The 22,483-nt window shown below is 41.8% G+C and overlaps 1 protein-coding gene across 1 annotated transcript in view; it reads right to left on the bottom strand.

Annotated features, from left to right (window-relative positions):
- The window catches only part of aspm (assembly factor for spindle microtubules), a 68,667-nt gene that overhangs the window by 25,812 nt on the left and 20,372 nt on the right, over positions 1-22,483 (bottom strand). The window contains 8 exon segments of the mRNA XM_055642415.1: positions 2,020-2,174; positions 3,357-3,506; positions 4,379-7,606; positions 7,608-10,169; positions 18,406-18,600; positions 19,102-19,230; positions 19,479-19,624; positions 20,396-20,594. Of these exon segments, the coding sequence (XP_055498390.1) occupies positions 2,020-2,174; positions 3,357-3,506; positions 4,379-7,606; positions 7,608-10,169; positions 18,406-18,600; positions 19,102-19,230; positions 19,479-19,624; positions 20,396-20,594 (6,764 nt within the window).

The raw sequence follows: 22,483 nt of genomic DNA, 5'->3' as shown, positions 1-22,483 counted from the left end.
AGAGCTGAGAAATTATATGGGTGAAAAGACTCAAGTAGGAGCTAACTACTGCCCCCCAAATAATAGGCTGGATATAGAGTACAAGTTACATCGAGAGATAAAATTGGCATGTAGAAATATGCAGGTACACTGGGAAAATTAGGTTGGTACTAGACCCAAAGAAAGGGAATTTGTAGAGTGCCTCTGTTATGGATTCTTCGAGCAGCATGTAGTGAAGCCTACCAGGGAAAAGGCAATTCTGGATTTAGTGTTATGTAATGAACCGGATTTGATAAGAGAACTAAAGGTAAAGGAACCATTAGGAAATAGCGACCACATAAGTTTTAATCTGCAATTTGAGGGGAGATGGTGAAATTGGATGTGTCGGTATTGCAGCGCAAAGAGGACTACAGAGCAGGCACGTGACGTCAGGGTAGGCAAGGTAGGCACTGCCTACCCTGAATAAAATTATAAAATGATAATAACTAAATATAAATAATAAAGGCATGGGAGAATTATGCCTATCTAAAAGATCGATTTCTTAGGTAGGCATAATTCTCCATGCCTTTCATCCGCAGTGCTTGTAACCCTTGAAAGGCTGTGCAGCCCACGTGCCGTCAGCGCTGCTTCAAGCCGTGAAAAATTAGTGATAATTTTTCAAAACCTTTTAGATTCTGAAGTAGTTCCTGAGGATTGGAGGGTAGCTAATGTAACACCACTTTTTAAAAAGGGAGGGAGAGAGAAAACGGGGAATTACAGACCAGTTAGTCTAACATCGGTAGTGGGGAAATTGCTAGTCAGTTATTAAAGATGGGATAGCAGCACATTTGGAAAGTGGTAAAATCATTGGACAAAAGCATCGATTTATGAAAGGTAAATCATGTCTGACGAATCTTATAGACTTTTTCGAGGATGTAACTAGTAGAGTGGATAAGGGTGAACCTGTGGATGTGTTATATCTGGACTTTCAGAAGGCTTTCGACAAGGTCCCACATAAGAGATTAGTATACAAACTTAAAGCACACTGTATTAGTGGTTCAGTCTTGATGTGGATAGAGAACTGGCTGGCGGTCAGGAAGCAAAGAGTAGGAGTAAACGGGTCCTTTTCAGAATGGCAGGCAGTGACTAGACAAGGCTCAGTGCTGGGACCCCAGCTATTTACAATATATATTAATGATTTGGACATGGGAATTGAATGCAACATCTCCAAGTTTGCGGATGATACGAAGCTGGGGGGCAGTGTTAGCTGTGAGGAGGATGCTAGGAGGCTGCAAAGTGAATTGGATAGGCTGGGTTAGTGGGCAAATGCACGGCAGATGCAGTATAATGTGGATAAATGTGAGGTTATCCACTTTGGTGGCACAAACAGGAAAGTAGACTATTATCTGAATGGTGGCCGATTAGGAAAAGGGGAGATGCAACGAGACCTGGGTGGCATGGTACACCAGTCATTTAAAGTAGGCATGCAGGTGCAGAAGGCAGTGAAGAAAGCAAATGGTATGTTAGCATTCATAGCAAAAGGATTTGAGTATAGGAGCAGGGAGGTTCTACTGCAGTTGTACATGGTCTTGGTGAGACCACACCTGGAGTATTGCGTACAGTTATGGTCTCCGAATCTGAGGAAGGACATTCTTGCCACAGAGGGAGTACCGAGAAGGTTCACCAGACTGATTCCTGGGATGTCAGGACTTTCATATGAAGAAAGACTGGATAGACTCGGCTTGTACTCGCTAAAATTTAGAAGATTGAGGGGGGATCTTATAGAAACTTACAAAATTCTTAAGGGGTCGGACAGGCTAGATGCAGGAATATTGTTCCCGATGTTGTTGGGGAAGTCCAGAACAAGGGGTCACAGTTTAAGGATAAAGCGGGAATCTTTTAGGACTGAGATGACAAAAAACATTTTTTACAGAGTGGTGAATCTCTGGAATTCTCTACCTCAGAATGTAGTTGAGGCCAGTTCTTTGGCTATATTTAAGAGGGAGTCAGATGTGGCCCTTGTGGCTAAAGGCCCACACAATGTCCCTTGTAGGTGATTACCTGGATCTATCCTGCTTTGCTCTGAAATGCCTTTGGATGAAAATGATTGAAGCAAGAAAGGCCTTGTACTGTCGACGTAAAACTTGACCCCGAAACCAAGCCTGAATTTTTGATGCAGCAGTTGTTTTCCTAACTTGGTATCGACGGTATGAATCCTGAAATTAAAACAAAATGTGCAAGTTCAATTTTGCTGATAAGTGCAAGTGTTGATGAGAACAGATTTTAAAGAAAAATTACTAACGCTTACCAACCACAGAAGAAGCACATACACATTACCAAACTCTTGTAAATAAGATTCTTCAGATGGTGGATTGAAACCAAATAAATTTGCATGGAGCCTCAGGAGTTGGACAGAGTCCTCAATTTCTCCTGCTTTTACTATTGAGAAAAATATGGCTCGAGACCTAGGTACAGTTAATAACCCTCAGAACAGTCTACATTACAGTCAGGGAGGTGCTGGACTTCGTAAGGCATATGAAGGTAGATAAATCTCCTAGGCCTGATCGGATATATCCAAGGACACTGGGATCCTAGACAAGAAATTGCAGGAGCTCCAGCTGAGATACATGAATCGTTAAAAATCCAGCAAATTGGCACAGTGTAAAAATACTGATTCCTAAGCAAAATACTGATTTTCAGGTAATACTGAAATGCTCTGACAAAACTTGGCAGCTCTGAATATCACGATATCAGCAAACTACTAAAAAAAACCTTAAAGTCCAGGAGCTAAAGCGGGCTTCTGGACCCCACCCTTAATGGCCGATCGCCTTTGGTGCTCACACTTCATCAACCCACGCACTCAGAATACGATTTTTCATTTTCATATGTTGGCAGGTATGTGAATAAGGTTGATAAGGTTCATTGTAGTTTTGTTTTCATGAGGCTGGCAAAAGCAGCATGGTAAACAGGTGTAGAAGAAAATAATAATTTCATTGTCGGTAGAGTCCTGGCAAGCTTGTAACAAGCCATAACGTCATGCTGCAAGGCCTCAACTCGCATTCAATTACCAACTTAAAAACAGAACATTAAAGGTGTTTGTGGAATTAAATCCAAAAAAACATTTTTACGAATTGAGAAGAGAAAGTCAATTGGTCAAATCCTTAAGTCAATATTTAAGACAATGTCACATCTTGAATATTTTGCAAATCATTAACTCTTAGAGTACCTTAAAATCAAGTGATAAATATGCACATTATTTGACAAACCTCGGTCACGAGATATCTTTTGAAAAAAATAGACAAAATTACCAAGAGCAGGGGAGCTTGGGCAAATTTTTCTGAAGGTACAACTCAAGACCCTTCATTAACCGGGATTCAGAAATATTTCAAAGGAAATACCTGTATTTTTAAAGCAGCATGTTTCATTTTGAAGTATTTTGCTTGTTCAACCTTTCCTTCACAATAAGCTCTGTAGTGTTGTTGTATCACACATGCTGCTTCCTTGTAGCAAAGGAATACTTGCCTCCGTTTCTTTCCACGATAACAAGCCTGCAAAAATAATATTAACTAAACCACTTTTTAAACATTCCTCATGAATTTCACCATGCACCTCACACCATCACACATGCAAGGTCTTCTCCTTTTTGGATGAGCAAGTTATCTAAAAAATGTAAGGAGTTGTCCAGATGCTGTTCTCTGCAAACTCTCATTTTAAGAACATTAAACATCCTGAGGGGAAAAAAAACGTTCCTCTTTATCACCACTCAATTAATTTAATGCAATATACAGTAGCATTCCAATGCTCTGCCTGCCAACTATTCAGCAATCCCAGATGATCAGCATTTGGCTCAATTATTAGCTGGAGCTATTTTCAATTTACTGGAGCCCCAGTTCCAACATTCTCTTTCAACCCATTGGACACACTGAAAAATGTATCATTCTGTGTAACATCTTAAAAATAAGTGAATTAGCAGTGTAATAGTCCAAAAAATCTGCCAGTCAAATGCTCCTCCACTTTTTAATTTAGTTTAGTTTAGTTGAGATTAGATATACAGCGTGGAAACAGGCCTTTCGGATTACCAAATCCATACTGACCAGCGAACCCCGTACACCAGTTCCATTCGACACACCAGGAATAATTTACAGAAGCCAATTAACCTGCAAACCTGCACATCTTTGGAATGTGGGAGCAAATTGGAGCACCCGGAAAAAACCTAAGCGGCCACAGGGAGAACATGCAAACTTCATAGAGAGCACCCACTGTCAAGATCAAACCATTGTCTCTAGCACTGTATGGCAGCAACAGTAACGCTATGCCAGCCCAATTGTTGATTTTATTCTATTTTTATTATTCAAACCTTAAAATTGCAATAGGTTATACTGTACATATTCTAGTTTAAATCAACTACGAGAAATGGTACCTGAATTTTCGTGATACCCCGATGAAGTTTTTTATAGCTTCTTCGTACAATAAATCCTCGTATTCTGGCTTGAAGGCTGATGACTGTCTGTCGGAATGTTAAGTAGGCACATCTCTGGTTCTTCATTAAGAAGTAGGATCTATATTGTCTTTGCAATACAAGAGTGGCTTTGATGTGTGCTCTGTATAATTTTCTGGCTTCATAAGCACGGTAGTGAGACTGCACTACAATTGCAGCAGATTTCAGTTTGAGGAAGTCTTTCCTATACCAAATCATACGGAGTACTGACTGAACTTTTACAGCAGCCCGCTTTTGCTTAACCCACTGCCTAACCAACATACCCTTGTAGGTAGCCTGAATAGTAATGGTTGCATATCTCATTGACTGATATTGCACAAACTGGGAACGCCCTATTTTGCATGCCTTGTACCATCTCTGGATCATAATGGCTGCTTGACGCATAGCTCTGTAGCGTACCCTTGATCGGTATCCACGGAATGAAGCTTGCAGAGTGATTATAGCCGCCTTTTGAATCAAGAAATGTTTTCTTGTGACGCACATCATTAAGAATGAATTAATTTGGCGTGCTGCCTTAATTTTTTCAACCAATTCTCTGGCTTTGATCCCGCGGTAGACGGCCTGAATACAAACAACTGCTTTTATCAAACTATTATAATGTCTCACGTGGGCATCTCTTATCTGACAAGCTCGGTATCGTTGCTGTATAGCAGTTGCCGCCCAGTGCAGTTTCTTGAAATACTGCCGCTGTTTATGCATTTGATAATAAGTCTGTATGACCCTGGCAGATTTGTGCATGCACTGTAAATGCTTTCGAACAACCATTCCTCGGTAGGCAGCCTGAAGCAGCAAAACGCTGCTGCGTACCTTCACGTAATTCTTGTGATCAGTTTTCATTTGAATATGTGCCCTATAATGGGTTTGTATTATTATAGCTGCCAATCTCATTGCCCTGTACGGAAGGTATAATCTGTGCATTCTATATACTGCTTGTATTACTGTTGCAGCCTTCTGTTTGTCCCGGATCTCTCTCCGTACCTTCATACCCCTGAAGGCAGCTTGAATAGATAGCGTTGCCCTCTGGATCGTAATGTACATTTGCATTTGACTTCTGGCCAGTACATGTGCCCTGTACCACTGTTGGATTACTAAAGCTGCAGTTCTAAGTAACAGGTATTTTTTCCGTTCAACAAAAGCTCGGACTCTTCTCTGGATAACTGTTGCAGCTACATGAGTTCTTTGGAGTTGCTGCCTTGTCTTCATGCCACGGAAAGCAGCTTGAATACAAACCACTGCTTCTCTCAAACTATTATACTGTCTCACATGGACATCTCTTATTTGACAAGCTCGGTATCGTTGCTGTATAGCAGTTGCCGCCCAGTGCAGTTTCTTTAAATACTGCCGCTGTTTATGCATTTGATAATAAGTTTGTATGACCCTTGCAGATTTGTGCATGCACTGCAATTGCTTTCGAACAACCATTCCTCGGTAGGCAGCCTGAAGCACCAAAACGCTGTTGCGTACCTTCAAGTAATTCTTGTGATCAGTTTTCATTTGAAGGTGTGCTCTGTAATGGGTTTGTATTATTATAGCTGCCAATCTCATTGCCCTGTAAGGAAGGTGTACTCTGTGCCGTCTAAATGCTGCTTGTATTACAGTTGCAGCCTTCTGTTTGTCCCGGATCTCTCTCCGTACCTTCATACCTCTGAAGGCAGCTTGAATAGATAGCGTTGCTCTCTGGATCGCAATGTACATTTGCATTTGACTTCTGGCCAGCACACATGCCCTGTACTGCTGTTGGATTACTAAAGCTGCAGTTCTAAGCAACAGGTATTTTTTCCGGTCAACAAAAGCTCTGAATCTTCTCTGGATAACTGTTGCTGCTACACGAGTTCTTTGGAATTGCTGCCTTGCCTTTGTTCCGCGGAAAACCGCTTGAATACAAACTGTGGCTCTTTTCAGAGTATGATACCTTCGTACGTGGGCATCTCTTATCTGACAAGCTCGGTATCGTTGCTGTATAGCAGTTGCCGCCCAGTGCAGTTTCTTTAAATACTGCCGCTGTTTATGCATTTGATAGTAAGTCTGTATGACCCTGGCAGATTTGTGCATGCACAGCAAATGCTTTCGAACAACCATTCCTCGGCAGGCAGCCTGAAGCAGCAAAACGCTGCTGCGCACCTTCAAATAATTCTTGTGATCAGTTTTCATTTGAAGGTGTGCCCTGTAATGGGTTTGTATTATTATAGCTGCCAATCTCATTGCCCTGTACGGAAGGTATACTCTGTGCATTCTATATACTGCTTGTATTACTGTTGCTGCCTTCTGTTTGTCCCGGATCTCTCTCCGTACCTTCATACCCCTGAAGGCAGCTTGAATAGATAGCGTTGCCCTCTGGATCGTAATGTACATTTGCATTTGACTTCTGGCCAGTACATGTGCCCTGTACTGCTGTTGGATTACTAAAGCTGCAGTTCTAAGTAACAGGTATTTTTTCCGGTCAACAAAAGCTCGGAATCTTCTCTGGATAACTGTTGCAGCTAGGTGAGTTCTTTGGAGTTGCTGCCTTGCCTTCATGCCATGGAAAGCAGCTTGAATACAAACCGCTGCTTCTCGCAAACTATTATACTGTCTCACATGGGCATCTCTTATCTGACAAGCTCGGTATCGTTGCTGTATAGCAGTTGCCGCCCAGTGGAGTTTCTTTAAATACTGCCGCTGTTTATGCATTTGATAATAAGTCTGTATGACCCTGGCAGATTTGTGCATGCACTGTAAATGCTTTCGAATAACCATTCCTCGATAGTTAGCCTGAAATAGCAAAACACTGCTGCGGATCTTCATGTAATTTTTGCGATCAGTTTTCATTTGAAGGTGTGCCCTATAATGGGTTTGTAGTATTATAGCTGCCAATCTCATTGCCCTGTATGGAAGGTGTACTCTGTGCATTCTATATGCTGCTTGGATTACAGTTGCTGCCTTCTGTTTGTCCTTGATCTCTCTCCGTACCTTCATACCCCTAAAGGCAGCTTGAATAGAGAGCGTTGCCCTGCGAATACACAGATAGATTTTTCGCTGCTGTCTGGTCAGTACCAAAGCTCTAAACTGCCTTTGCAGAATGATTGAAGCAGTTTTAAGATAGTTGTAGTGCCTCTTAGCCAGGAAACATTTAGTTATACTTTGTATAATTGTTGCAGCTGGAAGTTGCAGCTTTGTGCATTTCTTCCAGCTTTTTCCGGACTTTCATGGCACGAAATGCAGCTTGCAGCAACACTGCAGCCACTTTCATATTTAGATATTGTTGCCGTTGACGTTTGCTTTGAATGTGAGCTCTGAATTTCTTTTGTATGATCAGTGCTGCCCGTCTCCTAGTTTGAAATTCTACGCACATTTTGTGCATTCTGAAAGACGCTTGTATTACAATACAAGCCTTCCGTTTCCTTCTAAATTCTTTCCTTGCAATAATACCTTTATAAGCTGCTTGGAGTGTTATTGCTGATTGGCGCATTGTCAGGTATGCACAACGTTCTTTTCTTGTCAACAACTTTGCTTTAAAATGAATTTGAACAGTTACTACAGCACCTTTTAACACTCCAAACTGGGTCTGTGCCCTAAACCTTCGGAAGGCAGTTTGAATGGTCACTGCGGCTTTGTATTGCACTTGTAGTTTTGCCCTTGCAGATAATCCACGGAACACTGCTTGAAGAATAATCACTGATGCCTTAATCTCAAGGTACTTAAACCGCTGCTGTTGTCCAACTTTGTAACTTCTGTACCAATTCTGGATTGCGATAGCAGCGTTTTGCATTGCCAAGTACTTTATTCTTGCAGTATGCCCTCTAAAAACTGCTTGGATTTTGCTAGCTGCTTTATGTTGAAGATTTATCTGTTTGCAAACACTATAACCTTTATATGCTGCCTGCAAACATATTACTGCTCTTTTGGTTCTTAGAAACTTCTGCCTTTGATAAGTTCCTTCCTGGTAGGCATGGAATCTTCTTTCAATTATGACTGCAGCAAGATGAATCCTAAGGTATTGGCTTCTTAGTCTATGCATTCTGAACACTGATTGAATTTTAATTGCAGCTTGTCGACACAAATACAAATGCTTTTGAGCGAGGTGCCGTCTAATAGCAGACTGAAGATATATACAAGCTTCCTTTTTTCTCAGATATTCTTTTCGTTTTTCGAAACATAGCTTGTTAGCCCGGTAACGTCTCTGGATACATATTGCAGCCTTTTTAAGCGATCTGTAATAATTTTGTGCTTGGATCATTTTTACAGAGGCCTGAATTTTGACTGCTGCATTTTTAATTTGCATGAATTTCTTTCGTGAAATATATGCACGGAATGCAGACTGGATCTTCACAGCTGACTGCGACAGGCAAATTTGTCTTCTTGTTTGTAACCGCCTGAATGCAGACTGTAAGACAATAGCAGCAGACCTCACTGTCCTATACTCAGCTTGTGCTTTCTTCTGAGCTAAAATAGCTCTAAAATGTGCCTGCAATGCCCAGGTTGCTATTTTCACTGAGTGGTATCTCTTCTGAGCACATGACCTTCGCACATGGGCCTGCAGTGTAATAATACATTGTCTATAATACAAAAACTTCAATCGCTCTCTTCTCATTTTCCAATATGACTGAATAACTCGTGCAGCCTTCACTTTTCTGGCAAGCTGACGAATGCTCATACCACGAAAGCAAGCCTGTATAGTTATTGCTGCCTTGAGCATTAACACATATTTCTCACGTTGAGCTTTACTTTCTCTGCAAGCTCTATAATATTTCTGAATGGTAAATGCTGCAGTTTTCTTGGAATGAAAGGCTCGTTGAGTCATGCAGCATCTAAACCATGATTGGATTTTAATGCAACTTTTTTTGGCATATAGATATTTGTGTTTTCCTCTGTGCATTCGGTACCAAGATTGTATTGTAACAGCAGCTTGTTTTTTACTGGCTTCTGTTTGTGTCTGCTGTTCCCGAAAGGTTGCTTGGATTTTCATAGCTACTTGCCGAAGTTTCAGATAGTGCTGCATCTCTTTCTGCCCCTGTCGTTTAGCTCTGAAGTGCCTTTGAATGGTAACTGCGGCTTGCCGGTACTGAAGGAACCTAGTTTGAGCCAAGTGCATCCTTATTGAAGACTGCATGACCACAGCAGCTTTCTGGACGGCAACATATCTTTTTCGTTGCTTGTACATTCTAAATGTTGATTGGATGAGTACAGCTGACTGATTTTGACGATCAAGCTTTCTGACTTTTAAGTGATAAGAAGTTTGAATTACTCTGGAAGACCACTTGAGTCTCTGATAAGATTCGTATTCGTGCTTTCCTGTAACATAAGCCTGTATGTATTTCTTTAGGGTAATAGCAGCATTTTTCCTCCTGCGCATTTCAGTTCTTATGAGATATCCTTTAGCATGTGCTTGCAACAAGGATATGGAGCGTTGAAGTCTGTTGCTTCGGGAGAGAAATCCCCTTGTGTATTTCTGCAGTACCACTGCTGCCTTGATCTGCTTTTCCATTTTGTGAGCTTGCCACCTTCTAAACGCAGACTGTAATGTAATAGCGGAAGCTCTCAATCTTAAGTAATTCCTTTGCTTAGAGACACACAGCAGATGTGCTCTGAAATGCCTCTGAAGGGTAACAGCAGCCCATAAAGTTTGTTTGTAAGAAGCAACTGCAATTTTCATCCTTATGTGTTTTTGCATGCAAATGCAAAATCGCCGTTCTCTCTGAAAAATCCTTCTTCTAACGTATCCTCTCCAGTAGGCCTGTAAATTAATTACAGGAAACAAGACATGAATAAAAACATTATGCATCAATATTAAGGGGGACATGCAAACATTTAAAATTAAATAACACTCTTATTCTATGTGATTACTAGAACCAGGATTTTTCCATAAATGCCATGTGCCATTTTTGATGATTTCACCGGGATGCCCTTTTCACGATCGAGTGTGTAAATCAGCCTTTTTTTGCCTTTGCTCAAAGGACGTGCTATTTTCTTTAGTTGTACCGTGATTTTCTTTAGTTGTACCAATGACGTTTTCTATGTTAACACGTTAATATTAATGTTATTATTAACATGTTAACATAGTATAACATAAGAAAATTCCACCACCGGGGCCCCACCATCGGTCGTTCATTCGTTTGGGCCGTTGCCTGCTGGTTCAGTCTTTTCCAAGATTCATTTAAGAAAACAACTGCAGATGCTGGAAAAATCGAAGGTAGACAAAAAATGCTGGAAAAACTCAGCGGGTGAGGCAGCGTCAATGGAGTGAAGGAAATAGGCGACGTTTTGGGTTGAGACCCTTCTTCAGACTGATGTGGGGGGGGGGGGGGGGGGGGAACAAAGGAAGGAAGAGGCAGAGACAGTAGGACTGGAAGGAGAGCTTGTTTCTTGGTCCTCCAAAACATTCCAAATGGAATTTAAACTGGAGGTGGTGGAGGGAGGACTTAAGCCAGAAAGGGGATTTGGGAATAAAGAGCGACCTTAAATTTAGTTGCATCTGGTTGGGTAACTATGGTAGGGTGAAGATTATTCCATGCTTTAATTGTGCGGGGGAACAACGAATTGCTGTACCCATCTGTCTTGGTACCTGGAATCTCAAACTGGATTGAATGCCCTCGTCTGCTCCTAATTGGTTTAGGTTTGGTGTAGGTTTTGTAATCTATGTCGAGCTGACCATTAACATTTTGTAAAAACAGGTCAAACAGTGAGCTTCACGTCTGTCTTAGAGAGGGTTCCACCCCAGTGAATTCAGATGTTTGGTAACACTCGCTTCTCTCTCATAGGTGTTAGTAACAAATCAAGCTGCTTGTCTGTGTACACGTTCGATGGAAGAAATGTTTTTATTTGTGTATGGGTCCCATGCTGCAATTGTGCAGTCCAAATGAGGTCCAACGAGGGTGAAGTATAGCTTCTCCTTGACAGAAGTTGAATAATGATGAAAGTTGCGCCTCAGAAAATTTAGGACACCTGTTGCTTTCACCTTTGCACGACGAGTTTGACCGTTCCAACGCAGATCATTCTGTAATTTGATGCCAAGATACTTGGTTTGTTTGGATTCTACAAGGATGGCACCAAATTTATTGTAAGATGCTTCGCCTAGATTCCTCTTTCTGGTGACATGCATGGTTTCACATTTGGAAGGGTTGAACTGCATGCCCCATTGTTGTGACCACTCAACCATTGTATCGAGATCCTTTTGGAGAGCATCTTTATCATCAGCTGACTTAATTGGACGGTACCGCAAACAATCATCAGCGAATAGTCTGGTCGTACTTGCGACTTTTTCATGGGTGTAATTTATGTAAAGCAAAAACAGATGTGGGCCAAGTATTGTGCCCTGAGGTGTACCACTCAACACTGGACGCCAATTGGAACTCTTTCCGTTCACACACACGCGCTGAAGACATTTTGTCAGGACACTGGAAATCCATAGTTTCATGTTGGAACGAATACCATAGAAGTCAAGCTTCCGAAGCAGTCTCTGGTGTGGGATGACATCAAATGGTTTAAAAAAGTCTAGCACTACTAAATCCGTGATAACGTTACCATCAAGGTGCTTACCCAGGTAATTTTCCGTCAGGATAAGCTGAGACTCACATGATCTTAGTTAGTTAAAGTGTTTTGTTTGGAGGTCTAGACTTTTTTGTGTGGGGGGTGGGGGAAGGGGGAAACTGCCTTTCAGGGCCCCTACCTGGTCGGGAGAGGCAGCTTTTCTCCGGGCTGCAGCTTCGACCCGTCCTCGCGGCCTACCAGCGGGCCTGGAGTGGCGTTTCCTGTCGCGGACCGTCCAGAACCTCGGCTTCGGCACAGCGCTGGAGCGCTATCGTGAGCTGAGACCGCCTGGAACAACATCGTGGAGCTGCGGGTCTGTGGAGCGGCCAGCGGCTCGAACTTTACACCGGGAGCCTGGGATCTCGCGACAAGATCGTCAGTTGTGGAGTTCTATCCGGCGCGGCCTCCAGTACGGAGGCAGCCGTTCCAGGGTTCCCATGCTGCTGCGAGGACTCTCCCGACGCCAGAGCACCACCACGCGGCGAGAACGGCCAGGAACATCGGGCCTCCGTAGAGGCAACTGTGGAGGCCTCAATAGGCCCGACTATGGGTGAACTGGGGTTGGGGACTGGACTTTGTGCCTTCCCTCATGGTGGGAGCCATTGTGAGGGGATGTTCTTTGTGTTTAAGACTCTCATTGGTGTTATGTCTGTATTCTTTTTTTGTGTGCTGCAAAATGGCAAAAAGCATTTCACTTCACTACACCTCGGTGTATGTGAATGTGACTAATAAAATACCTTTGATTGATCTATGCCTCCTAAATGCATGTTGGCTGTCAGCAAGAATGTTATGTTTGCTCACGTGTCGCATCAGATTACTAGCAATTAAATGCACCAGCAGTTTGCAGCAAGTACTTGTTAATGAAACAGGACGATAATTCGCTGGGTTGGTCGTTGAACCCTTCTTAAAGAGAGGAGTGATGTTAGCCTTCCTCCAATCCAGCGGAATATCACCCGATTGTTGGAAAATGAACTGCAAAACTGGAGCCAGTACTTCGGCACCAATCTTGAGGGCTTGATTCTGTATCTGGTCTGGTCCAATTGCTTTTGTGGTATTGATGTTGAGCAATAAATTCTTGACACCTTCAACCTCAATTTTAATCGCAGGCATATCAGCATATGGGCTGGGAGATAGGACTGGAAATGATGAAGGCTCCATATCTTCCCGGGTGAAAACGTGTTGAAATTGGTTTGCAAGAGCTTCTGCTTTCGCCTGGTCGTGAGTGATCAGTTGTTCACTTTACGCATCTGGACACCAATGCTGTCTGTCCGTCTGGATTCCGTCTTGGGTCGCTCTCCCCCAAGACTAGAAGAAACATGTTGTCTATGAGCACTCCTAATTGCACGATCGACTTGCTTTCGCACTCTAGTAAAATTGTCCCAGTCCAGTATTGCACCCCTTTTTTGGCACGGATATAAAACTTCTCTTTCTTACTGCAGAGACGTTTCAGTTTTGCCGAAAACCAAGGAGGATGCATACGGCCCTTAATGAGTTTTTGAGGAACATGATTTGTAACAATATTATTTAAAGAGTTTCTCAGCCACACGCAGTTGTCTGTTACGGATCTTTTATCTGGTTGCAGGTTGAAGAAATCTTTTCCCTGTTTTTTTGCTAAGTCTTTAAATTCTTCACTGTTCACTTTTCTACAGAAGAAAATTTTACGTGGTGGTTTTGAAGGAACTTTAAGCTTTGTGTGCAATTTTGCTTGGATAATATAATGATCGCTAATTCCAGTACACGATGAAACTTCAGAAATTAAATCTGGATGCGAAGTGAACAATAAATCTAAAGTATTTTCGGTGCCACTTGTCTCATCACGCTGGTAGGGAAAGTGACTTTTTGGGACAGGTGATTTTCCAGAGTAAGGTCAGCTAGGGCTTCCTGGAGAGCCCCTTTTGGTTCGCTTTGTACGCCGTCAGACCAATCTACACCTGGGACATTGAAATCACCTCCCAGGATGATAAGTGGAGAGTGTGACGAGGCGTTAATTTTGGAGATGTTTGATCCAAGATCTAAAAGAGGCTCCGTTTTCTTGTCAGGTGGTCGGTAAAAGCTTCCGATCTGTAAAGCTGGGAAGGGGGAGGAGGGCGAAGACAAGGGCTATCTAAAATTAGAGAAGTCAATGTTGATACTGCTGGGGTGTGGACTACCCAAGCGAGATACCCAAGCTTGTTTCCTCACTACATTTACTGCTGGCACCAGTCACAAATCTGAGTTTGAGTAATCTGTGCAAGGCTGATTATGCAAATTGATGCTGGAATTCCACTGTGGGAATTGGAAAACAAATCTCTCTGAGATTTTTTTAGAGAAATACAGAGAGGAACATATACCAAGCGAGTCATCATTACGGAAAAAATGTTGACAGCAACTTCAACGTTATTCTGCAGAAAATTAGAGATGTTGCTTGCAACAAAATATGGAACTCAATAGACAAGACAACCGATGCTGTGGGGAGATATGTTGCCAATGTTATCATCGGTACACTGGAGGCAGGTCAATCATCAAAGGGGTATTTGTTGACAGCGGAAGTATTGGAGAAGTCAAACAGCTCAACTATTGCTCAGTTGTTTACATCTTCACTTACTGTACTTTGATCTGAAGGTGTAAAACATGAGAATGTTCTTCAGTTTGTGACTGATGCAGCTCCGTACATGAAAAAATGCTTTATTCCCCAAAATGTTGCATTTGACATGCTTAGCTCAAGGATTTCATAGATTTGCCAAGTACATACGTGGCTTGTTTCCAAATGTTGATCGCCTAGTTTCCAATGCCAAGAAAATCTTCCTCAAAGCACCGTCACGTATGCAGTTGTTCAAGGAAATGGCACCCAACATTCCGCTACCTCCCCACCCCCGTTTTGACTAGGTGGGGTACATAGCTCTCTGCTGTACTCTACAATGCTGCACATTTTGAAAAGATAAAATAAATCGTCAACTGTTTTGAAGAACAAGAATCTGCTGCAGTCAGGATCGTCAGTGAAATCATGCTGAAAAAGTCCCTCCACTGCGATCTTATGTTTATTGCTTCCAATTTTGCCAACTTCCCATAAGCTATCAATTCCTTTGATAAACGTGACGAATCATTTGTGAATAACTTGCAGGCTTTCAATAAAGTAACTGACGATATTCGTAAAGGAAAATGTGAGTGATTTTAGCGAACTAAGATCTTAAAGAAATACAAAACATAGCTAAAGTTCTCAAAGGTAGTTGTAATGCACACGATATCAAGTATAAGTATAAAGTTTCCTTTATTGTCATTCAAACTTTTAGTTTGAACGAAATTGCAAACCTTGAAGTCATGACAGAAAATAAAATAACAGAACACACAATGAACACAGTTTAACGTCCACTGCAGTGAGACTACCAGGCTCCTCCTCAATATGATGGAAGGCAAAAGTCGTAAAGTCCTTATCTCTTCCTTCCTTGTTCTCCTTCTGCATTGAGGCGATCCAGGCTTTCGATGTTAGGCCTCCCGCCGGATGATGGTAAGTCCCGCGGCAGAGTCCGAGCTCCGCGAAAGGGCCAGTTCAAACTCCGCGGCCCGGGGAAGACCTCCAGTCCAGCGGATGAAGCTGTTGTTGCGCGAGCTCCAGAGATGTTGTCGTCCACTGGGTCCGCGGCCGAAGCACCCGAGTCTCCGAAGTCGACCAGCTTCAAGATGGCGAGTCCTGGCTCTGCCTCCGGAGCCTTGAGGTCGGTCCCAGTTGGAGGCCGCCAGTTACGTGATTAGGCCTCATCGCAGACGGAGACGGGGATACGACAAAGAAAAGGTTGCATCCCCCCCGAAGGAAGAGACTAAAACAAGTTTCCCCCACCCCCCCACACATACACAACTAAAAATAAACTAAAACATACATCCAACAAGACAAAAGAAAACAAAAGAAAATGGAAAAGACAGACGGACTGCAGGTGAGCCGCAGCTGCATGGCAGCACCGCCACTTCTGGAATGTCGACATGAATATAGAGTTTGTAGTTTGTTTCGGGAATACACCAGTGACCTCAGCTGAGGTAGAAAGAAGTTTTTCACAACTGAAGCATATTCTATATGACAGACGGCATAGTTTAACACTAGATAATTTGAAAAAAATGCTGGTAATTATATGCAACCAGGCAACTTTGGTCATTTAATGTAGTATACCTTTATACTACCAATTTTAACCATATTTTGGTGATGGAAATAATGCCTTTTGTGTCAATAAATGCCTTTCATGCCTTTTTTGGTAATTTTATTATGCCTTTTTGCCTGCCTACTTCAGAGTTTTTTAGTGCCTGAACATCCTGGCTCTAGTGATTACAATACAAACTAGAATAACTCGGTGTGAGAGACAGTATCTGCAGAGGGAAATGGACACTCAAAGTGCCAGACTGGGACCTTTCTTCAGATTCAGAGTGGGGATGGCTGGTAGAAAGAGATAAGGCACAGTAGTTTATGTTTTTCCTCGAGATTCAGGCACCCGCAGTTCCTTATCCCTCTTCGTTAGTTAATCATGAGGTAAGATAGGTCACCGAGAACAAGGGGGTTGTGGGGGGAGGTGTGTGGATGGGAGGAAAGGTACGTGGACGGGAAGATTGTGGGGTGGCGGGTATGTGTGTGTGGCGCAGATTGTCGGGGCGGGGGCTGTTAGGGCAGGGGAATGTCGGAGCGGGGAGGGAGTGGTGTGAGGGCAGGGGGGGGTTGTGTGGGGGGGGGAGGGTGGTTTTGGGGCAGGGGGGGGTGTGTGTGGGGACGTTGTGGGGTGTGTAGGCGGGGGGAAGCGGGGGTGTGGGCAGGAGGGGGCTTATGGGGGGTGGGGTATGAGGGAAGGGGGAGAATTGTGGGGGGGTTGTGGGGGCAGGGGGGGTGTAGAGGGTGTAAAAATTGTGTCAGTTTCGAGACCTCTGCCAGCTCCAGTAAAAACGCGATGGCACAGGAAGGGGCGGACCGTTCCCCGGAGTGACAGGCAAAGAGTCCAACCACATGGTGATGACTAGCAGGAGAGATCGATCTGCGCACGCGTGGTTTGTAAGAATTTTAAACCTCGCTACCCGTTACATTATATCACGTATCGGAACGAAACATGTTGCACTCGCAGCACAGGAGAACGGCGAGTGAGCTGGCGAAACATCGTAGCACTATCGCATACCGTTTTTGTGCAAATAGAAAAACCCCGCAAGCCGGAAGAGCACAAGATCAGAGTTTTAATTTGTTATAGATGATCAGGTTATCATCAAGATTGAAGCTGATGAAAATAAAGATGCCACAACAATATGGTTAGAAAATTAAGCAAGCTGGAGAAAGCGAATAACTCAGTTATTTTCTAAACTAGAGAAAGTACTAAGCTAGTCGTGGAGATACACAAAAAACAGGAGTAACTTAGCGGGACAGGCAGCCTCTCTGGAGAGAAGGAATGGGTGACGTTTTGAGTCGAGACCCTTCAAACTAGTTAGGGAAAAGGAAAATTAAAGATAGACAGTGATGCGGAGAGATAAAGAATGATGAATGAAAGATATGTAAAAAGTAACGATGATAAAGGAAACAGGCCATTATTAGCTGTTTGTAAGGTGAAAGTGAGAACCTAGTGCGGCTTGGGTGGGGGAGGGATAGAGAGAGAGAGGGAATGCCGGGGATACCCGAAGTGGGAGAAATCAATATTCATACCACTGGGTTATAAGCTGCCCAAGTGAAATATGAGATGCCGTTCCTCCAATTTGCTTTTAGCCTCACTCTGACAATGGAGGAGACCTAGGACAGAAAGGTCTCTGTAGGAATGGGAAGGAGAATTAAAGTTTCCAGCAACCGGGAGGTCAGGTTGGTTCACGCGGGCTGATCGAAGGTGTTCTGTGAAACGATCGCCCAGTCTGCGTTTGGTCTCATCGATGTATAAGAGTTCACAACGTATACGGTAGATGAGTTTGGAGGAGGTGCAAGTGAACCTCTGCCTAACCTTAAAGGACAGTCGGGGTCCCTGGACAGTCGAGGGACGAGGCATTACGACACATGCTGCATCTTCTGCAGTTGCAGGGGAAGGTGCCTGAGGAGTGGGTGGTTTGGGATGAATTAACCAGGGAGTTGCGGAGAGAACGGTGTCTGCAGAAGGTGGAAAGAGGTGGAAAATTCGGAGCATTATGAGTTGTATGCGACAGCTGATGGGGTGGAAAGTCAGGACTAGGGGGGACTCTGTCCCTGTCATGACTAGGGGGAGGGGGGTAATGGCAGAGCTGCGGGGGACCAAGGAGACACAAGTGAGGGCGTCATCTATGATGGGAGAGGGGAAACCCCGTTTTCTAAAAAGTGAGGACATCTCAGATGTTCTAGTATGGAACACATCATCTTGGGCGCAGACAGAGGAATTGAGTCTTTGCAGGAAGCAGGGTGGGAAGAAGTGTAGTCGAGATAGTTTTGGGAGTCAGTGTGTTAGTAATTGATGTCTATTCATAAATTACTTTAAGGCAAATGATCTAACCTGAAGAAGTGTTGCTGCTTCATTCTGAACTGCCTGAATCTTGAGCATCACCAGTGCTTCAGTCTTCTGTCTCACCACATGTCTACGCCAGGTAGCTTGTATAATAATAGCAGCATTGTTTCTTTTCTTGACCTGTTGCCGATGCAAAAACTTACGCACTGCTGTCTGATTAAGGCACGCAGCTTTCTCTTTCTCCTAAAATACAATACAATTGTTGAATTTAAAAAGGGAAACTGCCTCTCAGTTTCAAATTCTAAAATTATTTCTGGCATTATTTACAATACAAAGCATATGTTGATAACTTAACAGAGAATAATATTGAAACATGTTTGTGAGGATAATGGCTTAAACATGTTAGTTTAATACATCGCACATCATCCAGGCTTCCATAAACATTATTGAAAATAAAAGGTCTTGCCACCAAAATATTTCAATTTTTTGTGTACTTTTGATGTTCTGAATTTATCTCTGGACTACTGAGAATACTGTTGCCACATTTCATCAGGATGCAGGTATATCTCATCAGGGTACTTATGTCTTACGTTTTTGTAGAATAATTTGATCTTACACGTCGTTGTGTAAATATCCATTTTTTACCAGCCAAAAGCACCACACATTGCAATAACTGTTAGATTTACCCAGAATCTTAAGAATGGGTAATTTGGGCAGAAGAATAGCATTGGATAACTAAACTACCTTCAAAAGCTGAAGCTCACAGTTTAGCTTATATTTCCTCCAAGCAGCCTGTACAATTCTGGCAGCCCTTGCTTCTTTTCGTAGGTCGAGAAGTCGAGCGCAAAGAAATGAGACATAAGTGATAACAACCTGTAAAAATTAAAATGTACTTCAGAGAAATAGTTTATGTAGCAATGATAGATTGCCATTCTGTCACATTGAATCATTTAATTCAAGCAGCAAACAGTCGTGGGCTAAAAATTAAATGGAATTAAAACATTTAAAACAGTAACAAGATCTACCTAATAAACTTCCAGATATGATGTAACATTGCATTGCTCAGAATTAGTAAGCTATGAAAATCTTAATGCATTCACTTGGAGATCTGAAACTTGTACCTTCTCTTCTGGGATGGTGTTTGACATATCCACGTGCCGTATCATAGCTGGGATGCCTCCAAGGTCTGCAACAGCAGTAGTCACTAAATTAAAATTCTTCTTTTCATTATTTAAGAGTTCTTCATAGATGTTGGCTGAAGGTAATGCTAAATAAAGACAATGTACAAGTCTGTATCATTTGAACAGCAAAACTATGGCAGCAAACGACTGAAGCAATGTGACCATTAGTATTTACTTGTATTTTATTCAGTTTAGCAAAATTTCACGAGCACGAGAACATTGTGCAGAACTACAAGTGTGCTCAAACCAAGGATACGGTTCGCATGACTTCACAACATTTCCACATCAATCATTCTAGAAATAAATGTAAGAGCAGTTTAATGTTTGTTTAAAATATAAAAAGGCCTTACTAGTCTTCAGGGAGAAATGTGTTTACATTCTGAAATCTTTATGTTTCTCTACCTAAGGTGAACACACCTTTCAAATCATGAAGGACCTATTATTCATAGTAAACTACTTTATATCTATTATTCATATTAAAGTGTACCTTTGTTATGTTGCACAAGCCTAGTTTCTGTCCATTTTATGTTCATAAATGTCCTTCTCATTGTTTATTATATCTGATCACTACCATTATTCTCCCCCTTTCTCCTTAAAAAAAAATAATACCAACTGCAAATTTTTAAATTGTGTTTTTGGACACGGTGTTTCAGCATAAATTGTTCATGGCAGTGGAGTTTTAAAAGAGGTAATTTCAGAGATACTGAATGTGGTGTTTATCATTTATGAAGTTCTATAGATTCTGGAATTGTTCCTGTCGATTGGAGAGTAGTGAACATCATTGAAATACATATTTCTGGACATTAAGGTTCAAGGGAAAATATAATTGAAGTAGACATGATTTTAATAATACTTACTGTTTGCAAGTATGTCATCAATGGAATTTTCAGATTCACTAGTTGATGTATCAATTGCCACTGTGCCACGCTCTGCATATTCTACTGTCTGAGTGGTTCGCTGACAGATTCTGTCCACAGCCAAAAGCCTAGGATGGTAATGATGTATCAGGTAACAAAAAATTCTGCCATCAGAAAACGGGACAGTGAAATTCTCAGCCTGAAACAAGAAAAAAAATAACTGCATTAGACATGAACCGCATACAAATTTAATTTTAGAAATCAAGTTATTCTTGTATTCCTCAGATAAGACTCTTTAGAATAGCCATTTGCCAATGTACGAGTTGACCACATACCAGAATAATCTTATTCAAATCACATTGTCGATAGCAGAATTATTTTTAGATTTATGACACTACCCTGTACATCTACATGTATTGTTCTTGGATCAGTAAATTTTTAATGCAACTTTTGAATCTACCTACCACGTTAGATATAAAGTATGCAGAATGCTAATCACTACATAAATAATAAGTGTATTTGCCTTTTGTTGCTCAGGCATTATTGCCATCTTAAATCCTTGTACTCCAGTTATCAATCCTTTACACCATCCAATGACCATCAATTATTTTTCATTTGAGCCTCATATATATGTTCTTGGCATTACATTCAATTGCAAGGTATTATCATGGTGTTACTTATCCTTATATTATAGCAGCAGAAACAAGAGTTCTGCCATGTCATTAAATCATCAGTGGGAACACTATTTATAGTTTATTGACACTGGAAAAGTAGATTTATGGTATTATCCTGTACATGCATTGTGGATCTGTACATTTTTAGCACTGCCAGTTTCCCTTCGTCAAATTCAGTGGTCTTGTGTTTTTTTCCCTTCATTCAATATAAAACTGGTAAAATTAATATTTTACATGGTAGGCAAAAAAGGTAATCTTTTACATTTCACATTTGGTAATTCGATAAAGCTGATCGTGAATCAAATAAAACTTTAAATAAAGTAAATACTACTTATGATGGTGAGGCTAATAAAATAATTTGAAAATTTGCCACATCGCATCTCAAGCTATACATTGAACCAATTTTTAAATCACTGATTTCGTTATGAGATTCTTTTTAATTCAAGGTGTTTACATGCATATTTATAGGAATTTTAGAAACCTCAATCTAGACAAGATTAAATTTCAACTGTATCAGGTAACAATATTCCAAAGCATTAATTCTTACGTGAATCTTAGAAATTTGATTTAAGAAACTACGTTCATTACAGTTCAACATTATCCGAAAATAAAATCAGTCATAACGCTATGTTTCTCATGGATCACATTTGCAGAGCTACCAAGTTTTGTCAGAGCTTTTCAGTATTCTAGTACCTGAAAATCAGTATTTTGCTGAGGAAATCAGTATTTTTACGCGGTGCCATTTTGCTGAATAAATGTTTTTTATGTGCGATCATACCCACGTCAGAGTACAAGAATGCATAACTTTGCTACCAATTGACATGCTTTTGCGCACCTTACTTGACAGTGCATTCATTACCATCTCTTTGTATACTGCTGTTTGAACAGCTGCTTCTGCTTTTAGCACCAGATGATGACATAGAAGCCATTTTGGAAGTCTCCCTCCCTCCTTCCTCTCTTTCTCCCCCTTCCTCTCTCCTTCCTTTTTTTCTCCCTCCCTCCCTCCCACTCCCCCCTCCTTCTCCCTCTCTCTCTCCAAATAGTCTGTGACCCATAGAGCTGTGGCCATAGCGCTATGTGTAAAGCCTATGGCGCTATGTGTAACGGCAAAAGTGCTCCAGCTGGGAGCACTATTTTTAGAATCCGTAGCATTTAAAATTCCCACGGGTTAAACTGACAGCACTGTTTAAACCTGGAGCAGAACAGGCAGATCAAAGCTTACAAAAATTATCCAGATCTTGAAATTTAAAATACTAATAGATTTAATCTGCTATTATTTTTTAAGTTTTAGTATCTATATAATTAAAAGTCTCATCTAGACCACTTCCTGTCTGCGCTGTATATTGATTATAGAAACGCTACCATGTATCGCTGTGAATTTTGGCCATCTTGCTCAGTCCTCTTCCGCTGAGCC

The sequence above is a fragment of the Leucoraja erinacea genome, chromosome 10 (genome assembly GCF_028641065.1).
Source record: "Leucoraja erinacea ecotype New England chromosome 10, Leri_hhj_1, whole genome shotgun sequence".
In the NCBI taxonomy this organism is placed as follows: domain Eukaryota; kingdom Metazoa; phylum Chordata; class Chondrichthyes; order Rajiformes; family Rajidae; genus Leucoraja; species Leucoraja erinaceus.
Note: the sequence above shows the minus strand (reverse complement) of the source record. Positions and strands in the feature narration are given on the sequence as shown.